This window comes from Homarus americanus, unplaced genomic scaffold (assembly GCF_018991925.1).
Source record: "Homarus americanus isolate GMGI-L3 unplaced genomic scaffold, GMGI_Hamer_2.0 scaffold46197, whole genome shotgun sequence".
NCBI lineage: Eukaryota > Metazoa > Arthropoda > Malacostraca > Decapoda > Nephropidae > Homarus > Homarus americanus.
This window is the reverse complement of record NW_024723050.1, coordinates 3833283-3851019: the sequence shown is the minus strand read 5'-3', so window position 1 is coordinate 3851019 and position 17737 is coordinate 3833283. Positions and strand designations below refer to the sequence as shown.

Genomic DNA, 17737 nt, shown 5'->3' with positions numbered 1-17737 from the left:
TTGGTTGATTGATCAAAACAGAGGTGCCCAAGCGGCACTCCGGTGAGCTCCGGCAGCACTGCACCCCTGCTCTAAACTAAGCTTTCAATTACAGGGTATATCATTATAATACCTAAACATGACACACCTTGAGAGGAAAAAACTGACGCTTGTTTCATGGACCAATGCCCTGACAAACATGGTCTTGTAGCATCCTGGAGGACCATAGAAAATAACTCCTCTCAGTGAATGTTCCTCAGGATCATTTGTGTGCAGTTGAAGCATTGTCTAAAATGAGAATTTAAATTAGATACAAGATAACTGAAGATTTTAATAAGGATCTGGACTGTAGCACTGTACTGTACTGTACATGCATTTATATAGTACAGTACAGTATACAGTACTGTAATTGCTGAAGATTTCATATTTTCCTGGACTACAAATACTGTATTGGAAATAATATTACAAATATATATTTTGCAGAGTGATCAGGAAATTAAATTAGCACGAGCAGAAAAAGTGAATGTTACACAGATTCATACATAAAAAAAAATAGTGAAATACTGTAATAAGGAAGTCCCAGGAAATGATCTCTGAGAACTTAAAAAAAAAAAAAATGATATACTGTAGGTGTTGATAAAAGGAAGGATGTCAAGAATAAGGAACACAGATACTATAGGAGGAGCTACAGCAGAGTTGAGGGGCGAGAGAGAGAAAAAAAAAACATACTTCAGGAGGCTTTTGACATACAGTACAGTATAGCAAATGAACACGAGTAAAAAAGGAAAAGTACAAAACGAAAATTTAACTTGCCTGAAACTTAGATCTGACTGTTTAGTATCTCCATATATCAGACCATCTCACCTGTCAAGCAGAGGTCTACCTTAGTTTATATTTAATTTTTTGCCACATCAGCTTACTAGCCATTTTGGTAGGGTCACACTGGATAAAACCCTTCTCAAGTGTGTCTGGGTCGAGGCTCGAGCTCCTGACATATGTACAACTCTGCTAAAAGTGGTAGTCAGCTGGACAAACTTGATTTATATATCATTGGAAATTTGGAGAATGAGAACATCTGTACTGTACTTCAATTTAGGATTTACTGTACAGATGAAAAATAAGGAAGTTCCTCTACTAAAATTATATGGCACAGTTGTAGAATTATGAGATATTGGTTCACACTCAGGATGGGATGGAGAAAGGAAACTCACAATGTGCTCTCTGTATACATATTGTATTGGATGTACAATGCAGCTTGGTGCTGGGAAGGCAGCATGGTTACAAGCGTTGAGTAGAGAGAGCTGGTTGGTGAGGATGCCCAGAGGAGGGCACGCGGCTTGAGGGACGCCAAGGTCGCCGGCGGGAGCAGGAGCCGCCAGGCTGGCGCGGAGGAGGAGGTGTTGCTTGCTGGTGGCCGTAGGTAGAAGAAAAGGTGGTCACAGCAGGGTGAGGTCTTATGAGGCGGGGGTAGGCATGGGTTGATAGTTGACCCCTGCTCCGTTAGGGGGCGCTGGAGGCGTAGGCTAGGGAATTTGAAAAGGGTCAGCTACTCAGCAACAAACGGCGTTTGTAGGGGAGGAATCCACTACACAGTTAAGTATCTGTTGTCACCATGATCCACTATGGAGGTACTGTACAGTAAAGTTTGGCACAAGGCTGTACATTGACCTTTATTCACATACTGTACATATAAATGTCATAGTAATGTAACTGAAAGAAAACTGGGATATGACAAATGAAATAAAAAGGTGTAGAGAACAACCAAGAAGAAGAACCCTATTTCTACAACTGTGTACAAAGTAGAGTACACAGGACATGATACAGAGAGGTGTGTGGTGGTTAAATATACTTGAAGCTCCTCTGTATTCCATGGTGGCTAAAGCTCAGAAAATTCTACTCCCATCATTATAAGTGCATAAGGACAGAAAGGCAGCTAACAGACCCCAGGTATAGCTGTATAATAGTGTATAAGAAATATTCTCATTGATATAAATCGGTACTGCTCCTTTGGATTTATGACATATTGTTTATGAGCATTGACAACATTTTTATAATGATCTAAACTTATTGTACAAACAGCTGAGTAGTTTCGTCTCGACATAGTTGGGACCATAAAGCTGTCCTCTGTTGAAGAGCAGAATTATTCTGTAGTGTACTGTATGGTGAAAAATGTAAGAACAATTGTCTAAGAAAATATATATAGATATATAAATATATTTGTTTCAAATTTTTTTTAACTAATATAATGTAAATGAGTGCAGTTCATAGGCTGAAGACATGAAGGCTGTGTAGCTCATAGAATAATTCCCACCAGACATAAATGATCACTGAACCATCCAGGGACGTTAATTTACACCATATACATTCTCAATCAAACTACAGTACTGGTCTTGTGAGTTTGTAACCAGTGTCAGGAGCACATTGTTGGAAACACTAAGAATAAGTGCATCTGGAGGAAATCAGCAGGTGTTATTTGATGACTGTAACCTGAGTACAGTAGGACATCAAGTACCTAAGTGTGTGATGGTCGTAAAGAGGTTGAACAGTAATAAACAGAATTCTTCACAATCGTATGTAAGGATATGTTTTCAGTATGTATATGAAAGCAAAATTTGACTTTAAAATAAATTAAACCTGTGTATCAACCGTCAGAACGGCTAGTAAAGTAATAAGTGGATAGTGGTAAAAAAAAAAGTCAACAGCCGTTAAGACTACAGGTACCAGTTTTCGTTGAAAAACCGTATACGAATTTTAGTCATCCTGTTGATGAATGCTCTATTTTGTATTTCAAAGATGAAATATGCAAAATCATAGTAGCTTCTAATATAAAACACTTCATTTTTATATTGGTAGTAAAATATGACGTCTCATCAACTATATTTAAATTTTGTCTCTTTCTTTATTTTAGACTGGATTAAGAAAATGAGAACTATTTAAATATTTGCAAGTTTTTCTAAGAATTATAAAAGAAAAAATTATGTTATTATCGTTGTGATGAAGGTTAAACTTTTAAAATTGTCCAACACAGCGTCGACACCTTCGCGCCACTTTTGGTCCAATGAGAGCGTTCTTCACTGTGCGTAGACCAATCAGAGTGTGTTGGTGTTATGACGTCATGGGTGGTATATAAACCCAGGCAAGTTGAAAACTGAAATCGTTGAGGAATTGCGAGGGCAGCGTACACAGTTCCTTGTGATCTCGACGTAGATTTCCGTTTAAGACTCCTTATAATAACGCCAACATGGTAAGTTTTAATATTTTGTGTATGTTAAACTGGTTGTTAAGGTGTGAAAGTGTATCATGATATATTTGTAATTGATTTTAATGAAAGTGGAGTTGGAGGTTGACCGGTGTCGCGGCGCGGGCGGGAGCAGACAGGGCTGGGCCAGCAGACAAAGACACGCCCTTTCATTGGAATTTTCTCCCACACTTTATTTGTATTCCTTTACCATTTTGTAAGACATGTTTAGAATGTAATGATAATAGTTTAATTGTTAAGTTTTTACATTCTTTGAGTTCCTATCATGTTCGTATGTCATTAACTCGCCGCGTGTATGAAATGGAGATATTCTGCCACACCGGAGTTTATCAGCTTAATGGTCACCGGTTTGGATCCAAATTGATTATAAGTCGGTAAACCCAATAAATGCAAGGACTAAGGACTTGGGTTTTTTTTTATGGCCGTCAACAGCTAATATGGCAAAATTACTGAATGGTAAAATCACGGAAGGGCGTGACCAGTTCTCGAGAGACGGTTTCTCACTGGGTATCGGTAGGTCTGCTAGTCGAGTCTAGCTTGAGTTATACCTCCCGAAAATTTGAACATTCACTTCCAAGGGGCGCCGAAGAAAATGGCCGCCGGAAATCAAATCATACCGAGCGGTTGACACGCCCTTCGCCGAATTTTCAGGAATTGATTTAGAAACTACAAAACATTATGCAGTGGGCACTCGTAGTTTCGGCTAAGTTATATTTTTTTAATTTAACCAAACGTAACATAACCCGAGTTTTTCATTATTAGGCCTAGGGGCCTAAATTTTTGCAATTGGACAACCATGGTTTATTTTTTAGCAATAGTGTTTTTCCGATAGTTTAGGCAGTTCGTTTCTTCTAAGACGGTTCTCGTAAATGGCTTTAAATGATTTAACCTAACCTGGGGGCTCTATCCCTTGGTATATTTGTCATTTGCAAGACAAACGTCATGGAAGTTAAGTGTTTAACATTCTCTAAACCATCTGAAAATCAATTGCTCAAACCAAAAAGCACCGAAAACTAAACCTTACAAATCGAACTAACGTAACCTAACCTGTTAGGTTCATTGGTTGTCTACTGGTTATATATATATATATATATATATATATATATATATATATATATATATATATATATATATATATATATATATATTGCTAGTCTAAAATCACTTAATGGCTTTAGATGGAAAACCACATAGGAACAATACAACGGGTATTACAAAACTTAGTTTCAATAAATCCAAAACTAACTTTAATTGACAATCCCAAATTAAAAAAAAAAAATTTAAGGTAAACATTAGAAATTCATCAATCAATATGTATAATTCACACGACCATCACAATCACCAGACTGGTTTTAATACCAATTTGTTTACCAAAAGCTGGATAGTTTTTATGCATGTATAGACGCCTCCATTATCTATATTTTAACTTGTGGCTATTTTAAACGTTTACATCTTTTAGTTTATAAATTGAAACTGCCAAATCTATTAGCCTGAAATCTTTAAATTGCAATAAAGTTACTGTAAACCAGTGGAATATACTTGAAGGGCCATGTTTGTGTGACAGGATAAGACACATTTGTAATGATCGGCAACCATTTTAATGTGCTGCATTACATTTCACTGCACTTTCCTACAAGATTTACATTATCTTCATTGTAATCATAGATGAAGCTAAAATTTGTGACATTTCAGTCTTGCACTTGTCTTTCTCTAACTTATGTTTTTTTGTAATTTTTGTCAATTTTTAAGACCCTTTTCTGAAATTTCTGCTGGAAGTTGGTGATAATGGAGATAATAATTTTCAATATTGGTTACCCGGTAGTCAAGTGTTGCCATTTGTTTTTTACGTCTCGTATAGGTCTGACCACCCATCACGCAGTGCTCCTTACCTCTATGTTGGCTTCTTAAGCATCTACAGCGTTCGAAGATTGTCAAGTAACATGGAGGAAAAAAATATTTTGAATATCCAAAGGAAGACTGGAGCACTAGTAAAAATCGACCCATTATTTTACTTCAAATGCAGTTTCACCGAAAAATGGTTGGGTCAGGTTTGCTTGGTTGGCAATTGTGATTTACTTGAGAAAAAAATCAAGATTGAGGGGGGTATAAAAATAATTAATTAACTGGTGAAATGAATATCAAATTACAGTAGCTCGAAACTCGTCAAATAACCTAAAAAAAAAAAGTGCTGAAGTGAAATTTGGCCCTGAAATTTTAGACAACTCCAAACTGTTAAATTCAATTGTATTTTTATTCGTCACCCTCCCTTAATCCAGCCCTGTATGGTTTGTAATAAGCTATAATAATAACAATAATGCTGTGAGAGCAGCTACCTGTGTAAGATATGATATATACTAATCGGTATGGATTATCTCTTGAATTGGGTGCGAGTAATCTTGGGTAAAAGTTCACTTTTTTGAGTAGGATTTTTCTTGGGTGCAAGATGACCCCAACCCATGCTGCATCCTGGATGTGAAGAGCCAATCATATTGGCATATTTCAAAGTGCCTGCATTCTTTTTGATGCCCATGTTCATCTGAAGGGGGGGGGGTGTTAAATTAGACCATATCATAGTTTTGTTTATGCCAGGGTGTTGGGTTCGGCGGTTTTCTTTGGTTAGGTTGATACGGTTTTGTAACATGTCGGCTGCGGGTTTCTTGGCCAAAGTTAGGTTTAATTTAGAAATGATCACTTTACACATTCGTGCAAACAGATTGTCCACTAAAATTGAAATAGTGGAGGGGGGGTGGGTATAGGGATTTACCAATGCTTTACTTGGTGGCTACCGCTGCACAAACGGTCCAAATTGGAGTGCACCAGCACCCCAAGTGAGGTTATGTAATAGGATTTTGGTGTTGGGTAAGGGCTTTAAAGGTTCGTATTGGTAAAGACGGTGTTCAAAATATTAAGTGACTGAAAAATAACAAACCTATGGCCATAATGTGATAGTATTCTTGGTGGATTCAATGATTTTGGAGTGGTGAGTGTGGTCTGATTCTACTGGTTGACGATAAGGCGGCTGATGCAGGTATCGAGGCAGTTGCGTATATAGGCCCTTCCTTCATAGGAATGAAATTTTTAAGGTTCATGTCATCTTTGAACAGGCTTGGCATTCATTAACCTGAAGATCACTTCATCAGGCTCTTGACACTTGCCATGAAGACAAAAACTTGTAGCTTTCACTTGTGCAAGTATAGGTCATGGCTTAAGATTGTCCTGCTGACATGACTGTAAATTCAATGCTACTACTGCCTTGTTGCATCCTATGCAAATATACAATGTACTTTCCTTGCTCTCCTATTAGGTTGATATTTGCTGCATTAATAGGGAACTTGAATTCTGAAGGCTATGAAATTTTGCATATTTGAACAAAGGGTTATATTGCGACTTTGTTTAAAGATTTTTCGTACATTGTGGCTACCAAAATTATAAAAAAAAATCCTATATATAGTGAAACTTTTTTATTTTGTGGGAAATCAGTCCTGAAATATTTCAAATGTACAGCCAAGGCAAACAAATGTGATTTGCTCACCAGAGGCGCCACAGTGGCTGCTCACGCACGCCCGCCCGCTCAGTCTTTCTCCGAGTGACAAGAAAGCAGCCGACTGCTGCAGATTACAACTTCTAGAGCGAGTGTAAGTGGGTTGCTAGTGATGTGAAAAGTTAAGATAATGGAAAAGATTTAATAATGTAACTTATATTATTGGTGTTGGTTTATGTAGGTGTGGGATTGTCAAGTGAGGGTGGCGTCTGGTGTTCCCAGGATGGTGTCAGATGCTGAGATGCGTCTATTGAAATGACCTGTTCATTGGTGCTTTAGTTAGTAAGATAATTAACTATTAAGTCAAGTTTATTCAATTTTTGGCCTACAGATCCTAAACCTAATTTCCCCCATTTATTACTTGGAATTATATATCGCGATTTAGTATACTGTATAGCGAACATCGTTGGACCCTATCTTGAAATATATCCCGACCCTACTGTCCTTCCATTTACCAAGAAATATCCTCTTTTGGGGGACTGGTAATTTAGAGCAGACCAGTACTGGAATTTAAACTTCGCATACTGAGAAATGTCTTTTTTTTTTATAAATATGCATTGCAAATTTGAAAATCCTATTGATAATACCATTAATGGTAATCAGTCATGTCCAAGACAACTATATTGCGAATGCCACTTGAGACTATGGTATCGAACAGTACTGCTGTAAGGGCGTTGCTTCTGCCGATCGCTAAATATGACCCATACCTAAGGGGAGACACTCCTGTAACTGATTGAAATTGTCTTTCATGTGAGCAGCAGGTTACTGGGCATGTGCATATTTAGGGTACATTGATTATAAAAGAAATAGGGGTTTTCCAATTTGAAATGTACAGTATTTATGCAGTTTAGTTTAAATGTACAGTACTGTACTGGGGTGTCTAAAGATGACAACTTCTTGGAATAGACCAAGCTGTTACTTCAGTGTTGCCAATGTCATGAATGCTTAAATGCAGCCTATGTTCCTGTAAATTGTCACCATTGTTTGTACATAATCTACATTTTTATAATGCACTTTTTCACATATCCGTTGAGACATTGTTACAGAACTATTTGACAAATTTCATAACCGAATGACAATCTAAAATAACTGTTCGTTCATGCTAACGGAAGTGATTGACAAAAGTTATGAAGTTGACAGACTTAACAATAAACCAACAGTACATAAAGTTTGAGAATGTAACAATTGGAGAATGACATACCACCAACAGTTATTTTAGATTGTCATTCGATGTGTTCTGTCATTGTTATGAAATTTGTCAAATAGTTATGTAACAATGTCTCAAGAGATGTGTAAAAAGGAGACTACTAAACTTTACTGCATAAATACTAAGTGTAAGAGACTTAAATTTAATATACAGTATTGGTTTCAATGTGATTTTTCTTACAGTATTTTCGTTTAAATAAAAATGCTGTGGGATTTGTAATAGGATAAGCTTGTGATATTTAGATATTCAAGCATTTGGGAAGGTTGTGTATTTTTGCTATTCAGTGCAATACAGTAGACCATTGTAGCAAGCAGATGGTGGCTAGTTTGCAAGCTTTTTCCCACACCACAAGTCACCCCACGCAGCTTGTTGTACTCTCAAAACTTGTTTGTAAAATTGCCCCTAAAAGACTGCATAGTGTCAGTGAAATGTAAAGGGCAGAAGTCAGTGATAACCCTATGAAGCATTAATAGATCAGTTTAGAGGTGGTGTGCTTCTGTGGCTGGTCAGTTGCTTGTTATAGTTATATGATGTTGCTCAAAGGTAGTATAAGTTCTTATTTGTGATTTTGCTAATTTGCGCCATTTCTTGGAACCTGTCCGTTGGGAATGGCAAGGGTCTACTGTACTTGATTTTATTATCTACTTTGCAGTCTTTATCAGTGTCTAGTTCTTTAAATTACATTAATAAAATAAACCAGTTGTGGAAATAAAAACTTTACTTTTTATTTACAGCGTGAGTGCATCTCAATCCATGTAGGCCAGGCTGGTGTTCAGATGGGCAATGCCTGTTGGGAGCTGTACTGTCTGGAGCATGGCATCCAGCCTGATGGCCAGATGCCCTCAGACAAGGCTATTGGCAGTAGTGATGACTCCTTCAGCACCTTCTTCAGTGAGACTGGTTCTGGCAAGCATGTACCCAGGGCAGTGTTTGTTGATCTTGAACCTACTGTTATAGGTGAGGATATTTTGTTTATTCACTAGATGCATAGTTATGCAGACAATCTTCCCTAACCATAACAATACCTGGTACATAAAAGGGGGGGTTGACATGCTATTGTTTTGTATGTACAGTCACCCAAAAAAGTCCTGTCGTGACCCATGAACCCCAAGATTCAGACTCTTGAATCAAAAGCATTTATGGACCGAATAATGTATGTCTACTGCTTCGGGTTCACGAGTCTGAATCATGGTTTGCGACAGGACTTTTTTGGGTGACTACTTATATACATGTCCAGTCTCCCCATAAGTCCTGTTTCAGAGATTAACTCCTGCACTCTTTTTCTGCTCCTCTTTTTTTCTTCTTTCCTTTCCTGCTCTGCTTTCTGACCCAATTACATCCTGAAAAGTGCCTTTAAATCCTGGCAATACAAATGGCTCCTGGTTTTATATTGTTAGGACATAATTTTCCCACTGTTATGAACCAGTAGGTTTTTTCCTTTTTGAGAGCTTAAGAAGGTCTGGAATGTGCTGCAGTGGAATGAATTGTCTTGTGGAGTTCAAAGTTGATCCAGTCTTGCTTTATTTTTTCACAATTTGACTTTAATAGTATTAATCTTAAGTTATTCATTGTTTTTTAGAAGTTTGGCAAAAACTATCATACTATGCAAATAATTTTTTGGGGTCTTTGGTTGATTTGAGTTCTTGGCATGGTTATACAATAAGCATTCATCTAGATTGCTATTGCATCGGCACATAATTTTGCCAGCAACTTGGTATCATCCACACAGAAGTCAGTTGGTTGGAGTACAGTTCAGCTCATAAATTTACATGCCTCTTTCCATATCCATCACAATCAGGAGTCTAATTTGCTTTGCTACTCCTTTTGGTGTTGCATCACTTGAGGACTCCTCAGCCTGCCATTTTTTGAAATTGGATAACTTGGTATGTTTAAGTTCTGTACATGGGATTAGAATACAGTAGTTCAGGGAAAAATTGGAAAATGTCAAATATGTTTGTGGACAGATTTCCATAGAATGAGATTTGTGGGTTTGATTAAAAAAAAAAAAAAACTTCCTAACTTCGTGTTTGAACATAAGGGGTAAATTTACGATTAGTTGCTTAAAGGTGTTGTGGTGGTCACTGGCTAGGGATGCTGCAGGCTACCGGGAAGGCTGTTCAGTTGGCACTATTGAAAGTTTTATGGTCCCAAGTAATGTTTGTGGGCAGACAGTATCCTAATTCGATATAAAAGTGCACAATCTTAAAGGGTTCATGATTATCTGTCCTACCTAAATGTGTTTATTCCTTGAAGTGGATACATTGCAGTTGAAGTAAATAAACCTGCACCATAATGAACAAAATAATTGATATGGGGTAAGATCATTTTGCTTGGTTTTTAGGTTACTTTGTTTATTCATGTAGTTGACCATTTGACATTAGCCAGTGATGTCCGAGGAATGAGTAAGGTTATATTCTACTGCTTTTCAATATTTAAAGTCCTGGACTGTCTTTTTGAACATGAAGCCCTGCTTCAAAAATTGTGTACTTTGAAACTCAAATTGGTATGCACCAACCTGAAAGTGGGTTTAAATTTTGTTATAAGGTATAGATTTGGTTATTGGAATGTGAATGTTGCTGAGCTTTACATTTATTCTTACTTGATACAATGCTATAAAATGTGAATCCACAATTTAAGCTTGGCTTGCAATAAATGTTTTAATGTGCTGGTAGCATACTTATACAGTATTGTGTAATGAAAATCCTATGTACAATCCTGCCTATTTACTCGTACCTGTATTTGAATGATTAGTACTGTACTGTTTGGTAACTGACCAGGATGGTTACACAAGATTTGCAGTTGGTGTAAAAGGATTTTTCTGAATCTTGAGCAGTCTAATAATTATGTATTGCTAATGTGGGAGTGTCAAATGTTTAAGTAGCTGGGTTTTTTAAATATATTAAGACCTTTAAAGCAACTGGCTAGTATCCATTGTCCTTGTTTGGTGTTGAAACTGACAGATCTTTTGACAAGCATGACAAGTACCACACTGCATTTAAATGTGTGATGGGTATTTTTCCCTCACTGTAAATGTTGAGTTACCAGGCAATCTAGTAGATGAAGACCTACTAAAGTATTAATCTAAAGTCCCCTTTTAGTTCAGTGATTAAAGTTGGTAACCTTTGTTCAAGGACTTCATTGCTCTTGATTCTTTCCGCTGACATTTATTCTTTCTACAGATGAAATCAGAACTGGTGTGTACCGTCAGCTGTTCCATCCTGAGCAGTTGATCACTGGGAAGGAAGATGCTGCAAACAATTATGCTCGTGGTCATTATACAATTGGCAAGGAAATTGTTGACATAGTACTTGACCGCATCCGCAAGCTGGCCGACAACTGCACTGGTCTTCAGGGCTTCCTAATATTCCATTCCTTTGGTGGTGGCACTGGCTCGGGTTTTACTTCTCTGTTGATGGAAAGGCTTTCTGTGGACTATGGTAAGAAGAGCAAGCTAGAATTTGCAATTTACCCAGCTCCTCAGGTTGCTACAGCAGTTGTTGAGCCCTATAACTCCATTCTGACCACCCATACGACACTTGAACACTCGGACTGTGCCTTCATGGTTGACAATGAAGCCATCTATGACATCTGCCGCAGAAACTTGGACATTGAACGACCCAGCTACACCAATCTCAACAGGCTGATTGGCCAAATTGTTTCCTCAATCACTGCTTCTCTTAGATTTGATGGTGCACTAAATGTAGACCTAACAGAGTTCCAGACAAACTTGGTGCCTTACCCAAGAATTCACTTTCCCCTCGTTACATATGCCCCTGTAATCTCTGCAGAGAAGGCTTACCATGAGCAGCTTTCTGTATCAGAGATCACAAATGCCTGCTTTGAACCTGCCAACCAGATGGTAAAATGTGACCCCCGGCATGGAAAGTACATGGCGTGCTGTCTTCTCTACCGTGGGGATGTAGTGCCCAAAGATGTTAATGCAGCTATTGCTACAATAAAAACAAAAAGAACCATTCAATTTGTGGACTGGTGTCCTACAGGCTTTAAGGTTGGCATTAACTACCAACCACCCACTGTTGTCCCTGGTGGTGACTTGGCCAAGGTATCCCGAGCAGTGTGCATGCTGTCAAACACTACTGCCATTGCTGAAGCTTGGGCTCGTCTGGACCACAAATTTGATTTGATGTATGCCAAGCGTGCATTTGTCCATTGGTATGTTGGTGAGGGAATGGAGGAAGGAGAGTTCACAGAAGCTCGTGAAGATCTTGCTGCTCTTGAGAAAGATTATGAAGAGGTTGGTGTTGACTCTGCTGATGCAGAGGGTGAAGAGGAAGGGGAAGAGTATTAAATGATACCTGTGAAAACCCCTAACATTCCATTTCATCTTAGAAGTCTGTCCTAATAAAATTTAATTTGAGATCTATTTAATTATCCTTCATTTGTGCTGTATGTAGATAAAAAAAAACTGCTACTGAATGAACCTTGTACCCCACAAATTGGAAGTAGGGAGATTGTTCTGTACATTGAAAATTAACATGACTATTGCTGCTGAATTATATAGAATACAATGTAAAAATCTGACTTGATGCCTAGAAAATGGGGGGGGGGGGTTCGTTATAAATGTAGCATCAAATGTCAAGGAAAATTGGCATAGTGAAGCCAGGTGGGCATGAAAATTTAATTCCTTCAGAAATTCATGGGAGGTTTAAATGGAATTGGAAATTGGTCACCACCACAAAAATTGGATCGGCACGTTTATTAAAACATGCATACTGTACTGTAAAGTTGTGCCTGCATTATTACTGCAGTGATATTTTCTGACATTAGGTATAGTACAGTATACGGTTATCACTTCAATATTTATTTTTACGGGGATTAGCCCACCCGGGCACAGGCCAATGACTCATCGGGGCCTGGTGGGCGAAAATGTGCTAATAAATCATGGTAAATAAATTTAAAATAGACAACTTGAAAATAAAATAACATGTTAACCATAAAGAAATGCAAAAATAAAAAGTGAGAACAAATATATAAAGGCACGTGTCAGTAGCAAGAGAAACGATTAAGACCCTGCAATTGAGGCAGTCAGATCAGCAACCTGGGACTTTGCAACAATTTTCGTGATGCCATATGGCAGCAGGGTCTACCATTAGACTATACTTTATGCTTTCAATATCTACAACTACCTACTACGCTTGCGCGGTTTCGCCTTGCACTCCCGTCTTTCTTATTAGTCTGATGAAAAGTATTTGTCTTTTTTGGGTAAAGTAAATTCTTACTGTTAAGCATGAAAATTCCCATTAAACGTGCAACAAACTCACCCTCTACGTACAAGGAGGAAACTTATATATTGAGGTCATTGCTCGGGAGTTTGGTGCCACCCTTCTCTTGCAGGTCCTGCCAGCAATAACCTTAAATTCTAGAGAAATGTTCTACGGTTATTAGACAGCTCAATGGCGCTCAATTCTAGTCGCCTTGATATAGGGGACTTTTCGATGGTGACATCGACTGGAAGAATGAAAACGGGCGAATTAAGCCGGCGAAGAGGATAATAAAATGACAGTAAGAGCGAGCCTGGCGCTAGGACGATGACCTCAATATAGAGTAATGCTTGGATGCAGAGGGCGAATTTGTTGCAGGTTTTATTTTATTTCTCCTCTGTAAAACGATATTTCTAGACCTATGTGTTTAAATATAGGCTTTGACATCATATATATGTTTAATAGTAATACTATATACTTAAATAAGCCGAACACTTGAAAAGATAGTCCGCATGGGTTGTTAGATCGTTCAGCCCGTGACTCCGTGAGCTGTCCCATCACTTGTTGCTACGAGGAGTCTTGTGACGGTGTAGCTGGAGGAGTTACGAATAGAGTTGTCAGACTCGATCATTGGCGAAGAGAATAAAGGTAATTGATTCGCATAGCTAATGAGAAAAGTAGTTACCTAGCTGCAGATAATTTTTTATTTATTTTTGGCGGGTATTGTACTTGACAGGACACCAATTGGAAGTACTGGAGGGTGTTCATAGCTTAAATCTACTGTGCTGTAAGTTGTATGGCGAGTTTTAACTTCCGTAAGTATTTATCTACTTTTTTATTACCTAATAATTATGATAGGTAATTATATAGGACTAACCCATGAGCGAAATTGATTGAAAACAATTCTAAAAACATAGGATTCTCATCGTTATATTATAGTGGAGACTTGTAGTTTGTGGAAATATGTAAAAAAAATTAATGTTTTTTAAATAAACGCTATTTAACATTTGTGGGTATGAAGAACAGACCTAACCAAACAAACCTACCTAACTTCCCCTGTATATTAAACAAAGAACTTACTACGATATGGTGAAATTTGAGACATTTTCTGGAGATGATACGACCGCATCGGCGCTATGCAGCCCTGGCGGGTTAGTCCTTTATATTAACCGATAGTAATAAGTGAAAGTTGAAAAAGGGTAGTGAAAGTGATCCGTATTCTTGAATAAGGTACTGTACAGATATACAGTACGTAAAAACTACCATACAGTAATACTGTACTGGGATACAACCCATTTCGCTACCACTATCAAATCCGTTTCGTCACCACTAACAGTTACTGGTATTAGGGACAAATTCCTTATTTTACACGAATAGAAATTACACATGTATACAGACGACTCGAGAAGTATTGTATTATTATTATAGTACATGAATATGAATTATTTAATAAGGAAAACGTTTAAAACATTGGTAAATACAAAATACAGAACAAATTAAGATTTGTTTTATTTCTATACATGAATATTAATTGTTTAATGAAAACGATTCAACATTGTTAAACAAAATACAGAACAACTGAAGGTGATTTGGCACCAGTGCATAAATCACCGAGCAGTGAGAGGATTGCAGGCGTATTAACGTTTTTATTTTTTTACTAGCAGGATCGCTGCCCTCCGGGTGGCTCATCCGCTAGGCAACGGTAGGACGCCACCCTCCGCGAGGCTCCACATTGTCTCACTGTCAGTCCCTAAAACAACTTCTTCCTTCAATAGTTCATTAACGGTGTATGTAAGTTCCACCATGTTTTTCACTACAACGGTACAGCAAAGTATATTTTTTTAGCATTAAACTGTTATTGTTTTATTGTCTAATCATCACTACATATAACACCACCCATCATCACTACATATAACATCATCCATCATCACTACATATAACACCATCCATCATCACTACATATAACACCATCCATCATCACTACATATAACACCATCCATCATCACTACAGATCGGTAAAGTAGTTTCCGAGATTCTCGTGTGGACACAACAGACGCACACACACACACACACACTTCTTTGTATATATATATATATATATATATATATATATATATATATATATATATATATATATATATATATATATATATATATATATATATATATATTCTCGTCCTTAACAAATTGTCTTGGTGTCTTTTACTGTTTTCTAACCTAAGCAACAGTTATTTTTGTGTATATATTGCTGGGAATGAACACGGTGACGAAACAGGTTAAAAATAGTGGTGACGATACTGTACTGTACTAGTCACGCCATGCACTGTACTACTTTTTATCAGTTGCAGGTATATCAATCATCGGTATTATTTTACTTTCGGATATAGCGCCCTTGAAAATTATAAACTACTGAAGCATTTAGATCTCGCTATTCTGAGCATTTTGAACCCTATATATACATGGAAGAAATGGATAATAGAGCCACAATTGAATTTAATTGATTTTAAGTAGTTTTCAGTCCTCGTCTGTGAGATGATCATATCGGCGCATCACGCATGCGCAATGCTGACTGACATCATCCAGCCGTGACCAATGAGGTATTGATATCATTTTAAGTTTATTGCCGAGTTTTACCAGAAAGATGATCATTTATCCCTGGACCTTCCACTTCTAACTAAGGTATTGGAATTTCGGACATGGCGCGCCCCAAAGTTTTTAACCAATGAAACATTTAGGTTAGTTTAAGCTAGGCCTACCGGGGGTCCGGGGGCAGAGCCCCTGGCTAGGTGTCAGGTTAGGCCTACCTGGGATCCGGGGGCAGAGCCCCTGGCTAGGAGCTAGGTCAGATGACTCGTTTTCGTTTTCTCCCCCACCCAAAAACCCCAATTTTCCAGGCTCTCCCCTATTACTGGCAAAAACTATCAATTTCCGCCAAAAATGAAGGTCAGATTTGTTTAAAATACACTGGAAAAACATATTGGTCAACCCCTAGAGACTCATGTCCTCAAGTAAAAATTTACCCAATCATCTCTGAATTCAGTGTTGATATACTGTACATTTTTTCTTGCTGTAATGACCCAGGTATTGACGGCCAGAAAAAAAAATCCACCAACCAAGTTATGTTTTTACCGTAGATTTATTTTTTACTCCTGGTAGACTGGGGAAGAGAAATAGAGGAATAAAAAAAAATTGTATCTGTAGGTTAGGTTAGGTTAGGTTAAGTTGAACTAGATTAGGTCAACTTCGAAGGTGAATATGAGAAGAATGTGGATGGGTCAGACAAATAAGCAAAATAAAAACATTGTACAAGAAAAGTGTAGGAGAGGCACTCAACTTTATTACTCAGAATATTTTTTATGGGTTTGTTTTAATGTAATGCACAGAATTTGATTCCAATGGGAAGCAAAAATTATAAGGTACAGTCAATATATTGTTTACACAAATGATGATACCTCTACTGTATACTGTATGTCCAATAGAATAACAACAGTTTATCTTGGTAAAGCCTGTGTAAGTTAGGTTTGGGCGCATCTTGCTGTCTTATGTAAAATATGATTTAGTCCGATAACAGAAGTGGATCCAAGGGGGTTTGTACACACCCTTCGTTTCTCATGAAACAGTGCAACCCAGTGCAAGGTTTTGTAAGGAAAACTGATGACCAGCTTTTTTGCTCATACTTAACAGTGAAGCAAATTCTTTTTAAATGGAATTACTTGGGCATGAAGATTGACTAGAGGGTGAAGATGGTGAAGTTAACTTTTACTTTTATCCTCTTCACCACTGATCGGCTCGTTAGCCGCTTGGGCGAGCGGCCACGTCTCTGTTATGCACTGTTGGCAAGTACTAGGCATGCACCGGCTCCTGAATGTACCTGAACCTGCTCCAGTGTTGGTCAAGTCTGGTCTTGAAAGAACTCGCACTCGGTGCCATCACAACACACTGGCAGACTGTTCCAAGAGATCACAACTCTCACTCTGAAAAAGTTTGCCCTCACAGTTTTCTGCACCTGCGGCTTCTTCAATCTTGAGCTGTGACCCCTTGTGGGGCGAGCGTCCACCAGCTCCATGTAAGGACACTCGACTGAATAGTACCGCTTGAGATGCTTACTAGGGATATGCACCTCAATTAGGTCGCCCCTTACCCATCTGTAGTATAAGCTGGGCAGGTTCAGGCGCTCTAATCTCTCAGGGTAGCTAAGGTGCCGAAGTGCAGGCACCAGTCTGGTGGCCCTCCTTTGAACATTTTCAACCAACTGACAGTCCCTAGTATATCTCGGGGACCAGACGGGGTGACAGTACTCCAGATGGGGAAGCACTTCACTCTTGAAGATCTGATATCTGAATGATCTTCTTATAAGACCTAATAATTTATTTGCCTGATTTACCTTCTTCTCACAATGGTCCAAGAACTTCAGCTCGTTGTCAACATACACACATCCCGTTAGGTTCTTCTCACATTCAGTCTCAAATAGTGCCGTTTCTTCATCCCGTTGGGACATATAAAGGTAATTGCCAACCCAGGGATAGATC

The 17737-nt window shown here is 38.2% G+C and overlaps 2 protein-coding genes across 6 annotated transcripts in view; both read left to right on the top strand.

Annotated features, from left to right (window-relative positions):
- Positions 1-3104: 3104 nt before the first annotated feature.
- On the top strand, positions 3105-12364 carry LOC121863287 (tubulin alpha-3 chain-like). Its single transcript, XM_042361872.1, has 3 exons — positions 3105-3223; positions 8721-8943; positions 11166-12364. Exons 1-3 carry the CDS (start codon positions 3221-3223, stop codon positions 12293-12295), a joined length of 1356 nt encoding a protein of 451 aa, XP_042217806.1. The 5' UTR covers positions 3105-3220; the 3' UTR covers positions 12296-12364.
- A 1346-nt stretch (positions 12365-13710) lies between these two features.
- LOC121863286 overlaps positions 13711-17737 on the top strand; it is a 31389-nt gene continuing 27362 nt past the window's right edge. The window contains exons 1-2 of one of the 5 annotated variants that reach the window (XM_042361868.1): positions 13719-13856; positions 14873-14999. The gene's annotated coding sequence lies outside the window, so the exon portion shown is untranslated. Of the gene's footprint in view, positions 13857-14869; positions 15000-15717; positions 15806-17737 lie in introns of those variants that run through there. The other 4 variants (XM_042361867.1, XM_042361870.1, XM_042361866.1 and 1 more) reach the window with 4 other exon arrangements.

What these genes read in the sequence shown, in the direction of transcription:
- LOC121863287 (XM_042361872.1), top strand. An exon ending in TCTTGAACCTACTGTTATAG is followed by an intron (nt 8,944 to 11,165) that starts GTGAGGATATTT and finishes TTCTTTCTACAG; the next exon opens with ATGAAATCAGAACTGGTGTG.